Source organism: Triplophysa rosa, linkage group LG14 (assembly GCF_024868665.1).
Source record: "Triplophysa rosa linkage group LG14, Trosa_1v2, whole genome shotgun sequence".
In the NCBI taxonomy this organism is placed as follows: Eukaryota; Metazoa; Chordata; class Actinopteri; order Cypriniformes; family Nemacheilidae; genus Triplophysa; species Triplophysa rosa.
Window position 1 is genome coordinate 5,952,593 of NC_079903.1, and position 11,479 is coordinate 5,964,071.

Below are 11,479 nucleotides of genomic sequence, written 5' to 3' on the forward strand. Positions count from 1 at the left end.
TATATTGTGGGGTCCTTAAGCGTCAGACTGCTGCTTTCTCTGGACAGCATCTTCGGCAATGGCGGATTACGATAACTACGATGACCGGGATCGGGCTTACGGGAGCTTCGGTGGAGGAAGAGGGTATGAAAGAGTGTCTCAGAGATTCGATAGAGCGCGCATGCGACCGTATATGACAGATGGCCGGTGCGTTTGCGTGCAGGGTTGCGGGAGATCGAGCGGGTGTAGGCCGCGCAGCAGCTGCGCGCACTCCCGCTATGATGAATGGAAGGCTGGGCATGAAACTCAACCCACATGGGCTGCACGTCTGACGGCCGAGTCAGCGGTTTGTGCGCCTGTGGACGTTGTGTAACACCCCACGTCTGTAATTCTATCTTATATGATTATTAATAGGACACTTGTTATTTTATTAGTTTGAGTGGCTGCTGGTAGGGTTTAGAAATCGGTAGATGTGCACAAACGATGCATTTGGGCCTTAAACTTGGTTTTGACCTATTCTACCACTAATGTTTTGTATTCATAGCTGGTTGCTAGTTGACTTAACTCAAGAATTAATTTGAATGTTTCACAAGAAATGAACCTGATGCCATGCACTTATGGTCTGAAATTCACCGCTCCCCAGATGTTACAGATGGCTTTGTGTGCATAAGTCACATACATGTGTGGCATTTATCAGTTATTGAGTATAGAAACAGAAAGCAAACGTGTCAAAGAAGTAATTATGTTTTTTTCATGCTGCAGAATTTTTCACTTAAAGTCCAATGTAAAACCCTCATGTAAAGTTGATATTATATGCTTTATACAATCCCTTATGGAAATTAGCCATGGTTGTACTACAAGTAAAATAATTGGTATAGTTTAACCATGGTATTTGTTGGTATTACTTATTACATCTTTACTAGAATAAAACCACTGTGAATGTTAAAGAAATGCCATTTTTAAACAAATGCTGATGGGTGGCATGTTTGTTTAGGTATTGTTTAAACACCATTTAGAAGTTTTGGGTCACTTTCTCATTCACTTAATATTTTTTGCATGTTAGATTATGCACATAAACTATGGCATATGTTGTGACAAAGTAATCTTTATTGGACTATAAATAATAAACTATAAAGTTATCTTTATTTATTTTTTTAGAGTAGTTACTGCTTACATTTGGATTTCATCAGCCAACTTTTTGAGGTCTCACCCTAAGATGCTTTAAAAACAATATTGATCTTCGGTGGGCTCAAATAGACTGCTTTTTCTGAATAATCCAGTCAAAGGCATCCAAACACATTATGTCTGATTTTAGCTTTGTAATGAAAGAAACTAATATGCTTGAATAATTATATTTGTCTTCAAAATTTAAACGTATGTCTTCAAGGGACAGTTTACCCAAAAATGAAAATTCTGTCATGAATTACTCGCTCTCTAGTTCTTCCAAACCTGTATACAATTCTTTGTTTGGTTGAACACGGAGAAAGAAAATTTGAAGAATGCTTGCAACCAAACAGCTCTTGGACCCCATTGACTCCCATAGTAGGAAAAAACAATGGTAGTCAAAAGTGCGCCAGAACTGTTTTTTGTCCTACATTCTTTGAAATTTCATCTTTTCTTCTTTTCAACCAAACAAAAAAAAGATATAGTAATTGTTCCTATTATGGTAGTCAATTGGGTCCAAGAACTGGTTATTAGCATTCTTCCAAATATCTTTCTTCAGAACAAAGACATTTATGCAGATTTGGATTAACAACTCGAATGTGAGTAAATGATGACAGAATTTTTATTTTTTGGTGAACTGTCACTTTCAGATCTAAGTAAGGTCAAGAAAAACATTTACTGAACATTTGACCGCTTGTATTGATAAAACAGTTTATGACTAAGCAGGGGGGACTTGGGGTAGTTGTCACAGCCAGAGACAGAGATGACTGCAGTACTAATGCCTTTTCTGCAGTAAAGTATTTTATCTTTCAAGAACATTTTTTTATATATTGTATCAGTGTTTTTACTTAAAGAAAAATACTTCACTACTTTCTGAAGCGTTATACTTTTCACTCCACTACATTGCATTAATAAATGTTATTGTTGCACTATGCCACATGGTTTTTGTCAGTTGATCTGATTTCTTGAGTTGCCAGTATCAGTAGTTTATCATTCAGTCTGAAGACATGCAGGCTGAGGTAAAAGATGTCATGCTATACAGCCAGTTATGGTCTACACACGGCTTCATTTCAGTGTGACACCAGAGGAGTGTCTCTGACCTTTTCAATCAGAATCTTTTAACCTTGCTTTGCAATGACTTCAGTGAAGAATGGGATGTGCTGAAATCACGCTTTTGTCAGTATTGCTCTTCAAACCTCTGAACTGTTACATTTTGCTATGTTAAGTAGTTTTACACTTATTTACATAAAGTCTGAGGCCACAAATGCAAAATATCATGTAGACTGACCGAAATGCTTCTTAACTCTTTAGCTGTCTGTGTTTTAAAAGTTGCCAACTGGCATTTTTAATCGCGTTTACAAAACTCTCCGACCCCTAGAATGTTTTATATAAATATGCAAACATTTCATATTTTATTATTAACATTTTGAACAGAAGAGTTTTGTCAAAGACTATGTTCAGATTAGATTCAGAACAATGATAAAAAACAGATTTTCGCTTGCTTTCACCCATTTGTATTTCATTGTCACTGGGTTTCACGTATTAGATTCCCATTTTTTTTAACCTTAAAGGGACAGTTCACCCAAAAATTCTGTCATCATTTACTCACCTTCGAGTTGTTCCAAATCTGTATAAATGTCTTTGTTCTGATGAACTCAGAAAGATATTTGGAAGAATGCTTAAAACCAAACAGAACTTGCCCCCCGTTGACTCCCATAGTAGGAAAATCTTTTTTTGTTCTGTTGAACAGAAAATAAGGCATTTTGAAGAATGTAGGACAGCAAACAGTTCTGTGGCACTTTTGACTACCACTGTATTTTTTCCTAGTATGGTAGTCAATGGGGGTCTGGTTAAAAGCATTCTTCTAATTTCTTTAAAGACATGAATACAGATTTGGAACAACTCGAAAGTGAGTAAATGATGACAGAATTTTCAGTTTTGGGTGAAGTGTCCTTTTAATGATTTTGTATTCTTTGCTGTCTAGGTGGTACCATGAAACTGATTGTTTACCATATTCATTTACTACTTGCATAGATGGGTAGTTAGTGAGTTTGAAAGGCAAACTAAGGTGTTTATTGTTTTGGACCGCAGACCCCGAGGTGGTGGTGGCCCAAGCGGACCCCGAAAGCAGAAGGAACTCCCCACAGAGCCGCCCTACACCGCATACGTTGGCAACCTGCCCTTCAACACAGTGCAAGGAGACATAGATGCCATTTTCAAAGACGTCGGCATCAGGAGCGTTCGGCTAGTCAGAGACAAAGAGACAGACAAGTTCAAAGGTAAGCTGCCTTATACAATAACAGTCATGTTTAATGTAGAGGTCGACCGATATGGGTTTTTCTCTGGCCGATGCCGATTTTTAGAAATCAGGCCAGCCGATGACCGATATGTTTGGCCGATTTTCTTTTTTCCACCTTCATTTCATTAAATCTAATTAAGTAATAAGAAGTGATACAGAATACTGCTTAAATTAAACAATTTCTTCTATATTGAAGAAATGTCTTTTCAAATCAGTGCACTTGATTGAGAAATATTGAGTAAGTGGTTATTGCAGGGTACAAGATAACAGTGTAATTTATAGTAATAATACTCTTGTGGTCGAATGTGTTTAAACCACCACAAACAGCTCGTCACCAGGTTTTCGTACCCGTGCATAACTTACATGTAGCCTAAACTATGTGGTTGAAGGCTCACTAACAATAGAGTTCCAAAAAGTTACTCGCATTCTCAAGTAGCATCATATTTAATCAATGAAATATACGAGGCTAGATTAAGAACGAAGGATAAAAAGAATTTAAGTCTTACCGTTTTCTTGTGAAGTTATCAGGTAGTTAAAAAGTTAGCAGGCAGAGGGACACCACAGTGTTACGCCGCAAGAGGCAGCGCGTGTTCCACAACAACGCTTAGCTGCTCACAGATGCACCTGCCTGTTAATCAGAGGTGGGTAGTAACGCGCTACATTTACTTAGTTACATTTACTTGAGTAACATTTTGGAAAATATGTACTTTTTAAGTAAAATTAAAAGTGTGTACTTTTACTCTTACTTGAGTAAATTTCTAATAGAAAATCTGTACTTTTACTTCGTTACATAACTTACATTGCGCGACGTTCCTTCGTTCCTTCATTTTAAAATATGCTTTTTAAAACGCGTTGTTTATTTCAATGTTGTCGTCTCTTTTTACGGGCATTCCCGAGTGATCGATTCATTTGAGTCGATTCTTTGGAAAGCATTAATTGAACAATGGGCAAAACCATTTGAATAGGCTAATGAATCAGTTCAAATGATTTGTTCAGTTCGCAGCACGATCTGAATCATCTGAAGCAGGATTACTCACTCCTCGTAGCGCGAAACTTAAGAACACGCAGAACACAAAGAGCGTTGGATGAAGTGGATATTAATCTATATCTATACAATCAAAACTGTAAATGTGTCATATTGTTTGCCAGCGATGATAAATGCCCGCCATTTGCGCGCACCCGCGCGACCTGTTCGTCAGACACAGCAGCATGCACGTTACCTGTCAGACACAGAGACGTGGGCCTGCAGAAATATACATTTGAAGAACAGAAGGAAGAAAACTTGTTGATGGGCGTGTGGTTCACTGTTTACTGTTTGTTTACAAGTAAGAGCGTTTCACAATACACACGTGACACAACACGAGAAAACATGAGCTTTGTTCAAAAATGTGTATTTCATTTAAGAGAGCACTGCAGATGTTCTAGATCATCTTAGGAAATGCTCTGAGTTTAGTTCATGCTTTAGTTTGACATGGTCTATTATTCTAAATAAGTTGTGTAAACTAAATTGACATCAGGACTAGATGAAATGTACAGAAATGCTTGTCTCTTCTGTGTTTGTCTATTCTTTAGTCTCTCTAGTATATTGCAAAGATATCTGCTTATGATAATTAAAAATATTGATTAAAATGTAATATTAAAATATTGGCGTTAATATTAATTTAATGTAGTAGGCCTATATAATCAGATACAAAGTAACTAAGTAACTAGATACTTGAGTAGTTTTTTCATTGCATACTTTTTTACTTTTACTCAAGTAAATTTTAAAATAGTGACTTTTACTTAAAAAAAAATAAAAAAATAAAAAAAATAACTTTTACTTGAGTAAAGATTTTGGCTACTCTACCCACCTCTGCTGTAAATCGGCCTAATTTGCGGCACAATCGGCCAATGCCGATTAATTAAAAAATCGGCCGATTTATCGGTCGACCTCTAGTTTAATGGCCATCATTTTTATGTTTATGTAACTTTATTTTGCTTCTTCCTGCTCCAGGTTTCTGTTATGTGGAGTTTGACGACTTGGAATCTTTAAAAGAGGCTTTGACGTATGATGGCGCTGTAAGTAGATTACATTCTTGTTGTATTCATTTATATGGTACTTGTCATGACTAGGTATAAAATAAGGGGTGATTAGGGATGTAACAATTCACTTAGCTCACGGTGCAATGCGATTTACGATACTGATCTCACAATACAATTTTTTTTACAAAAGGAGTTGTGACAAATTAGAAATGAACTAGAGCCCTTTTATTATTTCTCAAATGCACATTTCTTTGTAAAATAAAAATATTTTTTTATGTCAAAAACATAACTAAATTTCAATTTTAAAACAAATTCCAAAAAAAAAATCCAGCATGTCCACCTTTTCCAAGTTTGCAGTAAACACAGCGGCCTCTGCTGTTCAAAACATGTATGATTCATTTAACATCTCGACCGACTTGAATCGTCACATACTTTAATCGATTTTTCAACCTGCTCACAGTGAGTTGTTACATTCCCAGGGGTGATATTCTTAAACTTTCATTTTAAACCAAATGCATAAATGTTATGATGCTGCTTTGTTTTTTTTTTCAGTTTTCTGAATTATTTTTGTTACAGCTAATGATGCGTTAAATAAAGGCTTGAGTAAAACAAAACAAATTAATATTGTCTGTTGCACCTGTATTTAGGATTGCTTGATCAGTGTAGATATACTGTGTGTAAATAGGGTTTAATATGTTTATAACACAGTTACTAGGAGATCGGTCTTTGAGGGTGGACATCGCAGAGGGCCGAAGGCAAGAACGTGGCGCCGGAGGCTTTGGCTTCCGAAAAGACGACAGAGGTACTAAATTAGTTAGCATATTGGTCTTGTCGAGACATTGTTTACATGTCATTAATGCTTTCTGTTGTTTTTAATCGTTTTGTGCTAATATACTTTATTTAATAACACTTAATAACACCAACATTAACATGTTTATTGAATTTTAGTGGCTGGTATATAACCATGAAATTTTTCTACATTCTGTGTTTTCCGTTTTTTACTATACAATAGTAACACATTTGGCCACCTCAAAAAATACTTTAGTATACTATAGTATTTACGCTTAAACTATTAAATTAGTACTAGATACTGCAGTTGATCCTTATGGAAAAACTCCACAAAACCATGACATCGTGTGCAAATGTTAATGTAAGCCAGTATCTTACCAGTACATTTTTTCTCTGTTTGTCTAACAAAATTATTGTAGTTTTTTTTTTACTAGCACAATTACAACACTTTACTGAAGTAAATAATATAGTACACTACAGTTTTTTTCATCTGGGTATGTCATAATTTGTTCAAGTTAACCTGACTTTTATTTTGACGGGTCGCCACAAAGATACTCATGAGGTAAACTCTCTGGTGATGCAGTTCATGTGTTCACATCCCCATAGAGCGAGACAGATGCTGAAAACTTGAACGTTTTCCGCATCGGCGAAATCAAAATACTGTACTGTAATGATGGTCGCTCATCCTTAAGTAAAGCTTGATTTGTGAACTTTGTGTCTTCTGTTTCTCATTCTGGATCTTTCTGCTTGCCTATATTGTGCTGAACAGAGTATGGGATAATTGGACATTTCTTAACATCGCATCCATAGTAATATGAATAATTTTGTGTGAGTTTTCACAATCATTTTTCATGTGCACATTTTTCATCTTTATTTTTTAAACCACTTTCCTCTATAGAAACAACTTGTAGCACTTTTTCCTACCCCACTAACAACTGCAGTGCCTTTTAGAAGCGTTGCGATGGGTTCAGTCGAACCATTTTCTGGGTGGCTCTCTCCTTCACCCTGATCTTAGCTTTCATTGGCCGTCCCATTAAACCGAGCCCCACTGTCCCTTTCAGGCCGCGGTGGTTCACACGGGGCCAGAGGAGGGGGACGTGAACCCAGAGACGACTACGACCAGTCCGGAGGAGGTGCGACAAGTGAATTGGGCAAGAACACGAACCTTTGGAGTGTTAGCTGTAGATGATCAACTAATAACTTGAAGATGCAATAAAGTGTACATTCAGAATGTTGCCATGTGTTTTCTCGCTTTGTGTAAACCAACAGCTTTAAGTGGTTTATTACTACATTTTTTGTACGTTTTTACCACTGATATTTGTTGCCTCTCGGTTTGTAATGACGGCTTGTCACAGATGCTCTTTAGACTCCGTTAAATCCCTTGTAACTGATTTAAACAGGGTACATGTTGTGCATTTTCTTCATAGTTTCAAGTTAATTTGACTCATTCATGATCTTCCAAGGACTCCATCTAATTTTCATCTGTCACATTTTCAACAGTGTTCAAGCCCTCTCCCAAATTCAAGTTGTCTGGAAATACTGGTCTGTGATCAGTCTCACCGTAATCACTATGAAACACAGCACATTGCTTATCCCGGACCAGTATTTCGCTACAGCTTTGCTGTGCATTGGGAGAGCGATGGACCAGTTTCTTTACGCTCTTCATTTTTCTGCAGGATTTAGAGATGATGACTTCATGGGTGGGAGGGGTCGAGGTGGCGGTCGTCCTGGTGACAGAAGGGGCGGTGGAGCTGGAGGCGGAGCCGGAGCTGGAGGCGGAGCCGGCGGAGGCATGGGGCGCTACAAAGATGGACCTCCTCGCGCAGGCCAGACAGACTTCAGAGAACCCTCTGATGGTCTCAAAGCTCATTCTTTCACAAAACATGAGTACATTATATAAAAGTCAACATGATATCCAAATTTCTCATTTTTACCACTTTCTGCATTTTTGTGTGTAAAAGCAATATTAACCAGTTCCCGATGGATAAGTTAACTTGACTTCCTGGTTCGTTTTTGGATAGATTGGTTTTGCAAACGCAGTGTCATGTTGACTTGAGTTACGCTTTTATGGTAACGGGTGTATAAAACCTACTCTTCAATAATTCTCGCTTCCCTTTTGCAGAGGAACGAGCGCAAAGACCAAGGCTACAGCTGAAGCCCCGTACGGTGGCAGGTCCCCTCAACCAAGTGGCGAACCCCAACTCGGCCATTTTTGGGGGTGCCAAACCCAGGGAGGAGGTAATTCCTAAAGACAAACACTAAGAGACTGCAGCCTCCCTCTGCGCTTCAGCAGGAAGGAAGAGGGGAGGGATGTACGAGGGGGAAGGGGGAGATTTCGGGATGACACACGACAAAAAAGCGTACCATGCCAACGGGAATGCGATAAGGCTTCTTATCATCATTCCTACCTGTTCGAGAAGAACAGAGTCCCTACTTCCGAATTCAGACCGCGCGAGTATATATTTATTCGAGGAAAACAGACCACGCCCACATCGATTGTCGTGACACCTGCACATACCAACGAGCAGCTCGTGAATGCATGGCAAACTGTTTCACGATGGTTTTACGTCCACCTTTGCTTCCCTGTATTTAGTGCCTGCTCTGTACTGTAGTTTTCATCGGGAAGGTTCACATCCACGAAGAGATCAGAAAGGTTTCCTTGGTTTGAGCTGCTCTCTTAAATGGAATGGAAGCTGATTTTAAATGTTTTTGTTTCTTTCATCTTAAGGTAGATTGAAGTATGCCGGTCGAGACCTTCTGTTGCGCCGATTCAAATCAAATATTTACCTCGGGGCAGCTAGCTGATGTTTTGATCCTTTGGTGAAAAGTGATGTTTGCAGTTTGTTTGGATAACAAACAAACTAATTTAACCACCGATTTTGCACACGTGGTGCTTATTTTTAGTGCTTATGGTGTCTGTATATCGGTGTGTCAAAGCACACAGTAGTACAGCGCAGAAGTCAATTCCGACGTTAATTGGTAGATCTCACCAAAGTTCATTTCGTCAATCTACTGCAATTCCTGTTTGTGTTGAACGAATTCTAATAATGTTCATGTACAAATGTTAACATCTCGAAACAGACCCTGTGTAACCATTTTGTTCTTGTTTTTTTGTTTCCGTTCTCTAAGAATTAATGTGTGTCAGTGTGGCTGCATTATTCCGGAAGGCTATACTGGACCGGCTTTGATCACCAAAAATCTTTCAAAAGACTTCTCCCAGTGACACGCAGGCAGGGGCACGAGATGCCGGTCTCCTCTCGAATCCTAAACGATACCCTCTTCTCATTGGCTTAAAAGCACAGAGGTGTAGGGCCTCTAGAAAGGGGGTGGAGCGTAGGCTTTACTCTGCCCCTGTCTTCCCCTCTCTCAGACTCCGCCCACACACCGCCAAGACCCAAAACTTGGAGGACGACATCTCCAGGTCGATTCCATTCTGTTTAAGGACTTCACGATCTCACACTCTCTCTCTCTCTCTCTCTCTCTCTCTCTCTTTCTCTCTCTCCCTCTCCCTTTCGAAAGTATCTTTGTGTTGAGACCAGACGTGTCGAGTTTGTAGGCATGCAGGAGCAAAACCTGCCGTGTCATTTTATATTTTGCTCTTTAAATTTCTTTACTGTGTTTGAAAAATTAAAACGTTGAGCTTGTCTTAATTAAACGATTTCAAAGAGAAGAGCATTTTGAATTGGTTTTAATTGGTGGCAGTGTCTTTAGGAAAGATTTTGGAGCTCGTCTGGCTTATCCAGAGCTTTCAGGAACAATAAGCCACATCATTTCATTCATTTAGAAGAGCAACACGTATGCATGATAGATTTGGTTGGTGACACATGGGTCTACAGTCGACGGCAGCCTTCACAGCTTTACAGCAACGTATTACAAAAGAAAAAAGATGGTTATGTAAACAATGAACATTCTTTAACACCAGTTGTACTACCTTACATATGAAGCTTATTGAACAAAAGTTAACTGCTCATCACATTTTCAAGCAGGGTGACACTAGGCACTGTAGTTTTGTCTCCTAGTGGTTCGAGTGTAGTTCTTCATGGAACAACCATGTTGTGACCCTTTTATTTGTTGCATTTTACTGGATATACATTTGAGGAAGTTCCATTTTTTTCTTACTGTACTATTATATAGAGGTTGGCTGTTTTTATTCTTTTTTTTTTTGTCATTTTCCTACACTGTTTATGGCAATAAATTGTATCATCTTACAGTGTTTGAAATGAATGTGTTGACACAGGAAAACGGGAATTGGATTTATTCTATGACTCCTGTGAAGCTAAATGTTTGCCAGTCATTTAAAAAAATGTTTTATCAAAACTTACCCTCTGAGTTCTTGCCGTTGGCATCTTTGTTACATTTCAGAAATTGTATTATAAGCTTCTTAAGAACGAGGTAATTGAACTCCAATGTTGTACACAGTCTTATCTACTTTGGGCAACTAACTGAGTCACACACAGGACATCTTTATCATCATCATCATTACTGGAAAAACACGATGGGTGATTGTCCTGCAAATGTACCGAATCAAGGATTTAAAGAGGAAACCCTGGGTTGGGGATATCGAATGATCTACATGCAAAGCAGGCATGGAAGGAGCAGTTAGTTTGGGTGTGATTCTGTCTTAAAAAAAATTAGGAGAGAAAGGATTTCTGTATTTCCTTCCCAAATTCTTGTTACTTCAAAACAGTAAAAAAAAAATTCTCATCAAATACTGTCATGATATTCAAGTAGGTTTTAAATCATGTCTGAAAACAAACTGCTTTTTAGAATGGAAAATGTGATTTGACTCACTTTTGCATAGCTTAAACGTATTCTGCAGATAAACCTTGGCAGTTTATCGCTTCAAAATCAAATTTTAGTCTACATTTATAATTGTGGGATTAGAAAAGATGTTCATGCTTTTTATGTTTGATGATTTAAGTGATCTATTATCTTTAATTCATCATTATGACTTGTATGAACCAACAAGGCGTTTTTCTTAAGCTTTAAATTAACAAGAAATATGAGCATGGTTGTATAATAGGACAGAAATTAAATGTATTGTTCAACAATTTAAATAACCCCAGTAAACCTAATTGATAAGTATGGGTTAAGCAAAAATAACCCTCTTAGAAAAGACGACAAAGTAAGGTAGGATTTTCTAAAATTTCTGTTCACAACTGGTGCACACGCTCCTGTTCTTCAACAGAGGGTGCTATTGGTATACGTTGCCTCCATTGTGCTAGT

At 38.1% G+C, this 11,479-nt stretch overlaps 1 protein-coding gene across 3 annotated transcripts; it reads left to right on the forward strand.

Annotated features, from left to right (window-relative positions):
- Positions 1 to 6: 6 nt before the first annotated feature.
- On the forward strand, positions 7 to 10,461 carry eif4h (eukaryotic translation initiation factor 4h). 3 transcript variants are annotated; one of them, XM_057351654.1, is made up of 8 exons: positions 7 to 123; positions 3,235 to 3,422; positions 5,436 to 5,500; positions 6,173 to 6,266; positions 7,315 to 7,404; positions 7,930 to 8,109; positions 8,376 to 8,491; positions 9,383 to 10,461. In XM_057351654.1, exons 1-8 carry the CDS (start codon positions 59 to 61, stop codon positions 9,386 to 9,388), a joined length of 804 nt encoding a protein of 267 aa, XP_057207637.1. In that variant the 5' UTR covers positions 7 to 58; the 3' UTR covers positions 9,389 to 10,461. The 3 variants fall into 3 exon arrangements, with proteins under 3 accessions (XP_057207637.1, XP_057207638.1, XP_057207639.1); XM_057351655.1 differs by having other exon boundaries at positions 7,315 to 7,386; XM_057351656.1 differs by lacking the exon at positions 7,315 to 7,404.
- Positions 10,462 to 11,479: the final 1,018 nt, after the last annotated feature.